We start from the raw sequence: 12,574 nt of genomic DNA, 5'->3' as shown, positions 1-12,574 counted from the left end.
AGAGCTGTGGCTTGTAGATCTACTTTTGATAGGTTGCTCCAGTAGTAACATGGGGAATAAGGCAGAACAATTACTTAGGGCACTAGAGTAGTTGTACAAGTAAGAAATCATCATGGCCTAAACCTGAGTGGTGTAAGTGGAGATGGATATATCTAGAAAGTGAAAGTGTTCAGGAAGTAAGGGGATGTGGGGGGCTGGGGCAAAGGGAGAAGTCAAGGGTGAAACCTAGGTTTTTGGCCCTCTCCTCATACAACACAGCATGACCCTGTTGGTCATTTAACCTTTCTCTGTGTTGATTTAATCATTTATGAAACCGGTTTGATTATACCTGACCTATTAAATTTCAAAGGATTCATATTAGGATCAAATGAAACACTACATGTGAAGGTGCTATAAGAATTATATAGCTAAAAAAAAAGAATTATATGCCTTAATTACACCATATGAACGCAAAAGTGGCAATTACTTCACACCTTCCATGTCAGGCACAATACAAAGCATGTTACACATGCAATCTCATTTAATTTTCTCTAAGATGTCATTTACCCCTACTTTATATATTAGGAAATAGTCAAAAAAGTTAAATAAGTTGTCCAAGTTCACCTAGTGGTAAACATTGCAAATCTAGAATTCAAACTCAAATTGTTTGATTCTAGGATTCTTTCTAATATACCACCTTGCCTCATTAGGGTTCATTCCTCAAAATTTTATTCTTTATTGAAATCCCTCCTGAATCAAATGGCTAAACATCTGCTACCACGTCATTTTTTTCAATCATGGATTGAAATGGATCTGCTCCCACAACATGACCTTTTGTGTGAAATTCTCCAAAGACATTCTGAAGTCTTCCCACTCTATACATACATTACCATATAGACAACACTCCCTTGCTACACTCTTTTGCATCATATAATGAAAACAATTAATTTGCTTCAAAGTGTGGTAACGGAGACCAGTAGAATGATATATGCAAACAGACTGCCTCTACAGGGATCATGTGGCTCTTTCTGCTTTGCTGAGACTTTGGTGTGATGTTAGTAGAGATGCCTAATTAAAATTCCATTCATTGTGGATTTCTTGCATTAATTTTGATTTTTTAAAAAATACTGCATTAAAATATTATTGATCTCAATTACTGAGTTTTATGGTGCCCCCTTTAAATTGTGTACCTCAGGAGATCCACTCCCCCTTTCTCCACCTGCAAGCACATGCCTGAAAGTTCCACAATCTTCATCTCTGCTCATGTGTCCCCTTACATCTGTAACAGTAAATAAATATGCATACTTACCAAATAAGGTAAGCACAAGTCTCCTGTGTAATGCTATTATTCAAACTTATATATGTGCTTTTGATTCTCAAATATACAAAGCCACTTAAAAGCATTATATACCAGGGTATTCACTGCAACTTCAAGAGCAAAAGATTGGGAACAACCTAAATATCAACCAGTGAATGACTAATTAATTTTGTCACTCTTACAAAGAATATCATGCAGCTGTTAATAAGAATGAGGAATCCCTATTCATATTGATATGGTACAATCGCCAAGATACTTTAAGTATAATACACCCAACAGTGTGTATCATAAATCGACATTTTGTGTGGGAAAAATGCTTATATCCACATACATATTTATAAATTCAGAAAGCATCTGGGAAATTCAGAGCATCTAAGGGTGATTATGCTTGTCTGAAGGAAGTTGAACTAGAGGGACAAGGACGTACTTTTCACCATATGCCCTTTGGCACCTTTGAATTCTAACAATTTTTGTTATTATAAAAATGAAATACTAGACGTTATCTTGTATATCTAATGAGGGGGTGAATACGGGATACTAGAAAATAACTACAGACATCTTTCGGAATTTTGTCTTAAGAAGGAGACTACTACTCAATCATTTGAGATTTAAAACCTGCTGAGGGACGCCTGGGTGGCTCAGTCAGTTAAGCATCTGCTTTCGGCTCAGGTCATGATCCCAGGGCCCTGGAATCCAGTCCCTCATGGGGCTCCCTGCTCAGCAGGGAGCTCGCTACTCCCTCTGCCTGTGCTCTCTCTCTCTGACAAATAAATAAATAAAATTGTTAAAAATAAATAAATAAATAAAACCTGCCTTGAGAGCAGTGTGTCCTGAGCGGGAAGGGTGGGCTGACCAGCTTCTCCTCAGCCGCCAACACACCGATCCTGTAGCTTGCTAAAAAGGCATCGAGCACTTTCTACCTTGCATTCATCTCCCCTAAACTTAAAACACCTACAATACTGGGCGAGCAGCCCTTATCAGATTCCCTTCTGTATCCCCGCAGCACCGAGAACCCCTCTAAGCACACAGCAGAGAGTCAAGAAGACGCTGGTGACAGGGAGGAAAGAAGCGAGGGGAGGAAGCAGGGCAAACCGCGCGAGGGGGGAAAGAGGAAGCCCACCCTACACCTGCAGCCAGAGACCTCCAGGAGAGAGCGGCCCGCTCTGCAGTCACGCCCGGACGCGCGCGGCCCACAGGCCCCGCCTCCGTCCTCAGGTCCCCGGTCTGCAAAGCTGGGGCGCGGCGGGCGGCGACACCGGACCACCGCGAACCCTTACTGCCCCGGAACAGGGCCCTCCTGTGCGCAATGGCGCCGGGGCCGGCCGCGAGGGGCGGGACCGTAGGCGCCGCGACCCAATGAGCGGCGCGGGCCGACCTGCGGCCCAATGGTAGCGGCGCACGGGCACGCTGGGGGCGGGCCGGACGCGCCCGACTTTTCCAGAAGACCCGGGCAGCGAACGCCTCCTGGCCACGCTGAGCGGGCTCTGGGCCCTCCGCACGCCGGCTCTCCTCCTCTTCCTGTGCTGGTTAGCTATGGCGGCCGTGAAGACCCTGAACCCCAAGGCCGAGGTGGCCCGAGCCCAGGCGGCGCTGGCGGTGAACATCAGCGCGGCCCGGGGCCTGCAGGACGTGCTGAGGACCAACTTGGGGCCTAAGGGCACCATGAAGATGTAAGGCGGGGCTGGCGGGGCTGGCGGGGAGGGTACCTAGCGCCATCACGGGCCTGGCGCCCCCGGGCCTCTGCGCTCGTCGCTGCGTCCCTACCTACCCGCAGACTCCCGGGTCGCTCCTGTTTCCTGCCCCGGCCGTTTCCTCTTGTAATCGATGCCATCTCTGCGGAGAACAAAGCTGCCCGCGTGCGCGGCTCGCCCCTGCGCCCTGGGACCCTAACTGAGAGTTGGGCAGGCTGTTTCTCTGAAGGGAGGGGGTGGGCACTGCACCATTCCTGTTACCGGGTGGGGAGAACCAGCCGCGTGGCCCCAGGTCCTTAGGATCTGGGTAAAGCCCGATAGTAATGGGACTCTTAGGTCTCCGTTGAAAAAGTCACACTGTGATTCATTTGTGCCCGTTGAACAGGCTTGTTTCTGGTGCTGGAGACATCAAGCTTACTAAAGATGGCAATGTGCTGCTTCATGAAATGGTGAGAGGCTGCTATATTAGGTCGAAAATGTCTTGGTTTTCCGTATTGCATGTGATTCGCAGTGAGATTTTTAATGTTCATATTCAAGATAGGAGAAATGAGTCAGCTCTCAGCAGGTCTTTCAGACAATGGAGGAAATAGAAAAGGAATGCAGTCAGTAATAGTACTGACAGTACGATGCGGGGAGGAGCCCTGGAATCTGATTACTTATTTTTGAATCCTTATTCTTGCCATGTAAGTCCTTGGTTAAAGGATTGTAGTTATTAAAATTAACTCTGTTAAAATCTGAAAAACGAAGCGATTGACATAGTTAGGTAAGCGCAAAATGGTTATACTTTTTCTCTTTTTAAAACGTGGATTTCTGTCAACATATCTCTCCACCTCCAGCTGAAGGGGAGATAAAACTCTTTGCTTTACTATTGTTAAAGTCCCACTGACCAAGAGTGTGAGACTATTGAGAGGAGCAATTGTTTTACTCATCCCTAAGTTTCCAAAATCTAGCACTTAAAATCCAAGAAAAGGAAATGATTTGCCTGTGTTTTGAGTTCAGAATAACATTTAGGGGGGTTTTTTTGTTTTTGGAGCCCAAGGCTGGGCTTGAACTCAGGACCCTGAAGTAAGAGCCAGAAGCTTAACCAGCTGAGCCACCCAGGCGTCCCTCTGGCCTAGATTCTTAAAACTGTCAGTGTCCCCAAAAACAAAAGGCTGGGAAACTGTTCTAGATTACAGGAGAATAAGGAGACTTAAAAACCAAAAGCAGTTCAGGAGCATTGTTTGCGTCCTTTGTAATTAAGAATCTATGGGTGATACTGGAGACATAATGAATATCCTGTTTTTACAGAACTTTTCAGCGATTTAGCATTCACTGATGATCTTTGTTAAAAGGTCTTTTTAATTTTTTGTTCAATCCAAGTAATACTGGAGGCTGGTGAGGTTTAATTTTAGAAGGAACCTGGTTTATTCTCACAAGAGTCCTAAGGAAGCTTGCATGGATTTGAAATTATTTCTTACGGTTAACTCTGTCATCTTCAGTAAAACTTAACTGGGCCTCAGATTTCCTCATCAGTAGAGTGGAGATAATCTTCTCAAATCTAAATGTGAAAATGTTTGGGTTACCATAGATGGATGTACAAAATAGTTAATGGTGAGTTTTAAATCAGTATGGCATGTAGCTGAACACTTGGGCAATTTATGCAAATAGATGCACTTAAGGAGACCCTTCACACATTTTAAGGTATACTTAGACTATTTCAACTTAAGTAATTTTCTTCTTTTTCTACTTTCAGCAAATTCAACACCCAACAGCCTCCTTAATAGCCAAAGTAGCAACAGCCCAAGATGACATAACTGGTGATGGTACCACTTCCAATGTTCTAATCATTGGAGAGCTACTGAAACAGGCGGATCTCTACATTTCTGAAGTATATATGATTCTTGTGTTTCCGTGGTAGTTTATATATATAGGAAATTTATTTATGTAAATTGAGGTGTTAATAGTAGCAAGGCCATATGGTAGAATGTAAAGAGCAGGGGGCTTAAATCTGGGAACCAGAGCCTATATCCTGGTCTTAATACAAGTTTATTGTGATCCTGGACAGATTAAGGAACCTTCCTTGGCCTGCAGGGTTTTTTTAATCAAGTTGCATCACATATTACTTATATATGTCTGTCTATAACAGATTGATAGTTGAGATCTAGAAACAGGATATTCAGGACTAGGCATATTTATAAGGAAAGCCAACTAAAACGTAAATTTAAAGAAGAATTACACAACGTTTTTAGCCCTGAGTTAGTTTGAAGGTTAAAGCAAACCTTAGTAGTAATCCAGTGCCAAGAAATTCTTGGGAAGAGAGAAAAAATGGACCCTTCATCTCCCTGTTTGTTTTTGTTAGTAAATGATGTGAATTGGAAAGATAAATGGTCCTACTGAGTACAGTTTTAGGTTTGGGGCATTATTCCTTGTGGTCTGCACAGTGAACACCCAAGTGTGCTTTATAGTTCCCTTGGCTTTGATTCTGTGCTAGAGTAATGTCTGTTCTTTTCCTCTGCATTGAAAGGGCTATTTATCCTTTTAAATGTATTCAAAAAATCAGCACATTATATTAAAGCATATGAATGATCCAGAATATTGCTTTAAAAATTTACTTTTTCATCTAACTGAAGAACTCCAGTTAGTGGTGGTTATGTAATTGTATGTTAACAGGGTCTTCATCCCAGAATAATAACAGAAGGATTTGAAGCTGCAAAGGAAAAGGCACTTCAGTTTTTGGAACAAGTCAAAGTAAGCAAAGAAATGGACAGGGAAACACTTATAGATGTGGCCAGAACATCTCTACGTACTAAAGTGCATGCTGAACTTGCTGATGTCTTAACAGAGGTATGTTAAATGTGGTATATGTCCGTGTGTACACCTGTACTGAAACCCCTGGCATACTTTCTGGTTGGAATTACAAGGTGCTATCTAAAACTTTCACAGTATCATACCATGTGAGATAAGTAGTTTCTTTTTTTGTGGCAATGAGCGGCTGATGTATGTGAAATGAGAAAATCAAATAATAGTATACCTGACCATACTATAAAGATATATTGGAGTTTTCATTAAAGGTGTATAAAATTGAGATTTTTATTGTGAAAAAACTTCCTGTTATCAATATTTTTAATAGAATAGTAGGGATGTCAGTGATTCTTTACATAATTATGAATTGAGATGTCAGAAATGTAAATGACTTCAATCCTTTACGAGTAATGTATTCTGTTACCTCATAGAAAAAGGCGAAGATTGATTCAGATTTTAAAGAAACGTATATTTCTCTGAAGAACAAGCAACGTAAGTGTCTGGACTGCAAATCAAATTCATCTAATGGTTCTGCTCTTATTGTAGGCTGTAGTGGACTCCATTTTGGCCATTAAAAAACAAGATGAACCTATTGACCTCTTCATGGTTGAGATCATGGAGATGAAACATAAATCTGAAACTGATACAAGGTAGGTGGTAGAATGCCATGAAATACTTACAAAGTGTGTTTACAGATTTACAGGCACTTTATATAATACATATTATTTGGCTGATGTCTTTTTCTCTGAATTTATGTGTATTGCTTAGATGAATATTTAGTTTGCTCAGTAGTGTTTCCTCCTGAAATGAGGTTATTGTTACGTGTTTATAGTCAGTATGATTCTGAAAAGCGAGCTATGTCAATGATTTATTAAACTGTAGGTTACAAAGCATAGTAGGAGACTGTTTCGGAATTTAGAATATATATTACATTTCAAAGACCTAGTTAAAAAATAATTTTTAAAGGAGGTGATGACATTTGAGAGCCTACCAGTTGCAACTGTTTCTCTGCAGAATTTTCTTTACAAGATAAGCATTGTTACTTTTGTTTGAATGGCTTGTTTTTGTGCTGTATTCTGGATATTGCTTTTTCATAATTGAACCTGCCTAGGTTTCACCCAAAAGTCTTTTTCAAAAACTCAAGAAATAAAGTTGTGTGAAAATTATCAATACACTCTCAATTCAGTATTTGAATTTCATTAGTGTATGTTATTATCTGGAAATCAATAACAGCACGACTTATTATGTGTTTCAACAGCTTAATCAGAGGTCTTGTTTTGGACCATGGGGCACGGCATCCAGATATGAAAAAAAGAGTAGAAGATGCATACATCCTCACATGCAATGTGTCATTAGAATATGAGAAAACGTGAGTTTATAGCCCGTTACAAATGGAATAGAGAGGTGGAGGAGCTTGGTATTTTGGGCAAATCACTTATGAGACTTAAGTTTCCCCACTGTGAGGGCAGTAATGCCTCAGTTGGGTTCGGGTGAATTACAGGAAATAACCTCTGAAAATACACCAGGGGCAGGATTGGAGCTCAGTGGCTATTTGTTAAATCTCAAGACCTGTTTCTGAGGCTACTGGTTTATCTTCTCAAACAATAAACATTCTCCCCCACTCCCCTTCTGTAACTTTTTTTTTAAATAGAGAAGTGAATTCTGGCTTTTTTTACAAGAGTGCAGAAGAGAGAGAGAAACTTGTAAAAGCTGAAAGAAAATTCATTGAAGATAGAGTTAAAAAAATAATAGAACTGAAAAAGAAAGTCTGTGGTGATTCAGATAAAGGATTCGTTGTTATTAATCAAAAGGTGAGAATGAAATGAGTCTATATTGTCCATTGTTATTTTTAAGGTGACTTCTGTTGTAACTAACTTTTGTTTTTGTTATAGGGAATTGACCCCTTTTCCTTAGATGCTCTTGCAAAAGAAGGTATAGTAGCTCTCCGTAGAGCTAAAAGGAGAAATATGGAAAGGTACGGATAGCATATTACCTTAGTGATGTAGATTTTACTTATTTTGCAAGTTAAGTGGGATTACTTCTTTTCCCCCCGTTCTTATTGTGTTTTTCCTTTTTTGTTGTGATTAAAATATACATAATATAAAATTTATCATTTTACTCATTTTTTCAAATGTACAATCTAGTGGGCATTAAGTTACATTCACATTATTGTGCAACCATCATCATCATTCATCTCCAGAACTTCTTCATCTTCCCAAACTGAAATTCTCCTCATTAAACAGTAACTTTGTTTCTTTCCCCTGCCCCTGGTAAATACTATTATTCTATTTTGTCTCTATGAATTTGGTACCTCATATAAAGGAATCGTGCAATATTTGTCCTGTTATGCTGGCTTATTTCACTTAGCATGATGTTTTTAGAGTTCATCCATGTTGTAACATTATTAGAATGAATGTCATTTCTTGTTAAGGATGAATAATATTCCATCGTATGGATGTATATCACCTTTTGTTTATCCATTTATCAGTGGACATTTAAGTCTCTCCCTTTTGACTGTTGTGAATAATGCTGCTGTGAACATTGGTGTATGCTTTAGTTTTAAACCATGACACGTATATGTACGTTACCAACCATGTCAAAAGAGCATCAAGGGGTTTCAGAGAACTACTTTTCCCCCGGATCTCACCACGATAAAGAGCTCTTGTTCATCTTTAGATTTCTTATCAGAGGAGTATTTGCTGACTTTGAAAGAGTGGGTTAGGGCGCCTGGGTGGCTCAGTCATTAGGCGTCTGCCTTCGGCTCAGGTCATGATCCCAGGGTCCTGGAACTGAGCCCCATATGGGGCTCCCTGCTGGGTGGGAAGCCTGCTTTTCCCTCTCCCACTCCCCCTGCTGGTGTTCCCTCTCTTGCTGTGTCTCTCTCTGTCAAATAAATAAATAAAATCTTGTAAAAAAAAGAAGAAAGAAAGCGTGGGTTAAATGTCGAGTTAGGAGAAAAGACTGGTTTTTAGCTGGTTGGTGGTGAATGGGAAGGTTCAAGGTTATTTAAAAAATAACTTTAGGATTTTAGTATGTAATTCTGAAAGGTTGCTTCATAAAAATTATTAATGATCTTTTTAAACATACATAACAAAGCTGCTTATACATCTCCCAAAACACACTTCAATATTTCAGGCTGACTCTTGCTTGCGGTGGAGTAGCCCTAAATTCCTTTGATGACCTAAATCCTGATTGTTTGGGATATGCAGGACTTGTCTATGAATATACATTGGTAAGTGTATTTTCTTTCTGAAGATAATATAATAAATAATTTTTGGTTCATGAATTCTTTGGTAGTAAAAATTCATTCAAACTTAGGATCAGATTTTTCCTTTGTTTACATACATTTTGAAGGTTATGTGTAATAATGATAAGCTATTGATGGGAAAAATCACTTCTATATGCAATTTTTTTTTTAAGTGAAGTAATTTGCTTTAATGTGATTGGTGTGTTGTTCCCTTATTAATATGCTACTTATTCTTCCATAAGCCCTCTACTCTTTTCATTCTTTGTACAACCATATCCTGTTTTTGAAAATATTTTCCCTTCTTCCTTCACATAGGGAGAAGAGAAATTCACTTTTATTGAGAAATGTAACAATCCTCGCTCTGTCACATTATTGATCAAAGGACCAAATAAGCACACACTCACTCAAATCAAAGATGCAATAAGAGATGGCTTGAGGGCTGTTAAAAATGCTATTGATGATGGTAAGATCTTTACTGTATTTATATTCTTTGGCTAGTGTGAAAGGCATGGCTGAATACTGTGTTCTTTTTATCAGTAGTTTACACAGCCAGACACCATGCAAAAGTAGTCTTCCCTTTAAAATGCCTGTGATGGTGTGCTAAGCTTTTTCATAGCATACCATTTTTAAAAGTGGATACAAGTAAATGAACTAATACTAAGAGCTTGCAAGTACTAGTTGAATTGAACCATTTTGCTATTTGATGTGTTGCTTATAATGCTTTCAAGTGCAGTATTAACATTGTGGTGGCTATACTACATTCTTGGGAAATTAATGTTTTTTATGTTATGTTTTATGTCTTTCCTTAAAATGATTCTACAGTTTTATTTGTTGGTTCAGCACTTCTTTCCTCCTACCCCCGCCCCCCCAGGCTGTGTGGTTCCGGGTGCAGGTGCAGTGGAAGTGGCAATGGCAGAAGCCTTGATTAAGTACAAGCCCAGTGTAAAGGGCAGGGCCCAACTGGGAGTTCAAGCGTTTGCTGATGCATTACTCATTATTCCCAAGGTATGATTGCTTTAACAGTCAGTGTTCTTAACTACATCAAAATGAGTTAGCTGATGAAAGTATTTGATAATGTGGGGTCTTTTTCATAATGTAGATTTTGAGTAAACAGGTTTTATCAGCTTTCTCCTGAACATAGCTAGAGCAGGTATCTCTCATCATCCAAATGTATTTGGTTCCTCTGGAAGAGAATTGAATATCTGACGTTTCAGGTGCAGGAGATAAACTGTTTTTAGAGGGTTTGCAGTGTAGGGGTTATACTAGAGTACAAGCTTGCTTTTTGTTTTTATTCTATTGTGTGCTTATTTGGGGGTATTGCTTATGATCGGTGTGTTGCTGGGCTTGAAATGGATCAAAGAGTTAGTAACAGATGCCTATTCTCTGAACATGAATACTGGTCTGTCTTCATTAAGGGTTTTGTTTTTTTTTTTTTTAAGATTTTATTTATTTATTTGAAAGAGAGAGCATAAGCAGGGGGAGCTGCAACCAGAGGGAGAGGGAGAAGCAGGCTCCCCACTGAGCAGGGAGCCCAATGCGGGCTCGACCCCAGGACCATGGGATCATGACCTGAGCTGAAGGCAGATGCTTAACTGACTTAGCCACCCAGGCGCCCCTTTGTTTGTTTTTCTTAATTGGAATTATGGTTCATTTATTGTAGATTGACTATCACTTCTTAGATTCTGTCCTTAAAGGATTAAATTTGTTTGCTTTAGGTACTTGCTCAGAACTCTGGTTTTGACCTTCAGGAAACACTAGTTAAAGTCAAAGCAGAACATTCAGAATCAGGTCAACTTGTGGGTGTGGACTTAAACACAGGTAAGACAATGCAGCTATTAGTAGGGGGAGAACTAGATTCAGGTGAGATGAAGCCAGGAAGAATAAAAAATGGAGACAAACGAATCTTGGAGAGATGCTTTGCAGTTTGACACCAGTGTTATTAGGGAACCCTGAGTTCTAAAAAATGATATAAAAATGGAATGACTAGATACAGTAATTAATGGAATAGAGTAGACATTTGTATAATTTCAAAGATGAATTTTTGATATTGCTGAGTAGTGGTAGGTGGTTAAGGTTAATATGGAAGGATTTCATGTTGGGCTGGCTTTACTCAGTCTTTTATTAGGGACTTTAATAAGAAAATACATTAGATGATCATATTCATGGGTGAAAAAAGGCTGAGGATAGCAAATGCTGGAAGATGGGACCAAGTCTTAGTGAAATAATTTAAAGCCCTCATCTTAAATGCAATAACACAAAATAGACAAATACAATAAGTGGAAGAAAGAGAACTGAGAGAGACACCCATGCAGTATGTGTAAGACCTATTGTTGTCAATAACATCATTTACATTCAAGTTAATAGAAAAGGTTTCTGGGATGAGGGAAATGATAAGCCCATTTTGGCCAGATTATATAGTTCAAGTGCTTTACTTTAAGATGGACAAACGAGAATGTGTCCTGAAAAATAGAGATGTTCAAACATTTGGTAACCAAATAGAGCATTACTATTACTAGAAGTCTTCTGAGTAGAGATCAGCCACGTAATCAAAGATACTGTATACAGGAGTCATGGTTTGGAGCAAAATTGGGAGGAACTTTGGATAATGAGAATAATCAGTGATGAGCAAATCACAAAATACTCTGTTGTCGTAGCATTCTGATCTTATAACCTGCTATGTGTGATTTTAAGAATACTGGGTTACTTTGCAGGTGAGCCAATGGTAGCAGCCGAAGTAGGCATATGGGATAACTATTGTGTAAAGAAACAGCTTCTTCACTCCTGGTAAGTTTGAGAAAGCCAAAACTAAAATAACCTTTAGGGAATCATCATACTCTTAATTTGGTATGTTCTGTTTAATTACTTGTGTTTGGTTTTGGTTTTTTGGTTTTGCAAAAATTGTGATCAACTGAAAGTATAGAAATAAAACTAGCCTTCCATGTTTTGGAGGGGAAAGGAGAAACTTACTTGGATATAATTTGCAGTTTGTTTGGAAATTGAGTTGAATTAGGGTTCATATCTCAAACCTGAGCCATCTGATTTTCCACTCCTTTCAGCACTGTGATTGCCACCAACATACTCCTGGTTGATGAGATCATGAGAGCTGGAATGTCTTCTCTAAAAGGTTGAATTTGAAGCTTCCCTTGTGTCATCCAAATCATGAAGACTCCACAGAGTGATCCTAAGAATATAGCGGCGGAAGTTTTGTCCAAGCCTCAAATAATTTTCAAAAGCATTTTCTTTTCCCGTATAAAAAAAAGAGAACACTGACACTTAAATTCTGAAGTTCTGAAATTACAGTATTTTTTTAAATTGCACTGCAATGTACACACATTAAGCAGGCCGTTTTTACCCAATGAAAAGGATGTTTTGCTTTAGCTTCAGTGATATAAAAGTACCATGTGAGATAAGTGTATGTTATCTACCTTGTTATTAAATGTTCCTTGAAAAACAAATTATAATGGTTTAATAATTCTTCTAATGGATGTATTTTAATTTATCCAATAGGTCCCTATACTGTTACACTTGTAAGTTTTTATGATAATATAAATACTT

At 39.2% G+C, this 12,574-nt stretch overlaps 1 protein-coding gene and 2 non-coding genes across 3 annotated transcripts; all 3 read left to right on the top strand.

Annotated features, from left to right (window-relative positions):
• Positions 1-2,724: 2,724 nt before the first annotated feature.
• On the top strand, positions 2,725-12,474 carry CCT6A (chaperonin containing TCP1 subunit 6A). Its single transcript, XM_032431080.1, has 14 exons — positions 2,725-2,967; positions 3,374-3,437; positions 4,724-4,858; positions 5,641-5,814; positions 6,319-6,422; positions 7,031-7,141; positions 7,424-7,583; positions 7,665-7,747; positions 8,908-9,004; positions 9,335-9,482; positions 9,891-10,024; positions 10,735-10,837; positions 11,731-11,803; positions 12,076-12,474. The coding sequence occupies exons 1-14, from the start codon at positions 2,831-2,833 to the stop codon at positions 12,146-12,148; spliced, it is 1,596 nt and encodes a 531-aa protein (XP_032286971.1). The 5' UTR covers positions 2,725-2,830; the 3' UTR covers positions 12,149-12,474.
• On the top strand, positions 5,404-5,537 carry LOC116648895. The gene has a single exon (XR_004302586.1). It is a non-coding gene; the product is annotated as a small nucleolar RNA SNORA22 (small nucleolar RNA).
• LOC116648894 lies at positions 9,526-9,663 on the top strand. Its single transcript, XR_004302585.1, has one exon. It is a non-coding gene; the product is annotated as a small nucleolar RNA SNORA15 (small nucleolar RNA).
• Positions 12,475-12,574: the final 100 nt, after the last annotated feature.

The sequence above is a fragment of the Phoca vitulina genome, unplaced genomic scaffold, assembly GCF_004348235.1.
Source record: "Phoca vitulina isolate PV1807 unplaced genomic scaffold, GSC_HSeal_1.0 scaffold45, whole genome shotgun sequence".
NCBI classification, from domain to species: Eukaryota; Metazoa; Chordata; class Mammalia; order Carnivora; family Phocidae; genus Phoca; species Phoca vitulina.
Note: the sequence above shows the minus strand (reverse complement) of the source record. Positions and strands in the feature narration are given on the sequence as shown.

Bases quoted from the DNA above. Each gene is read 5' to 3' on its own strand.
- CCT6A (XM_032431080.1), top strand. From the start codon at position 2,831: ATGGCGGCCGTGAAGACCCTGAACCCCAAGGCCGAGGTGGCCCGAGCC. The intron at 2,968-3,373 runs GTAAGGCGGGGC...CCCGTTGAACAG, and splicing joins CCTAAGGGCACCATGAAGAT to GCTTGTTTCTGGTGCTGGAG. The intron at 6,423-7,030 runs GTAGGTGGTAGA...GTGTTTCAACAG, and splicing joins AAATCTGAAACTGATACAAG to CTTAATCAGAGGTCTTGTTT.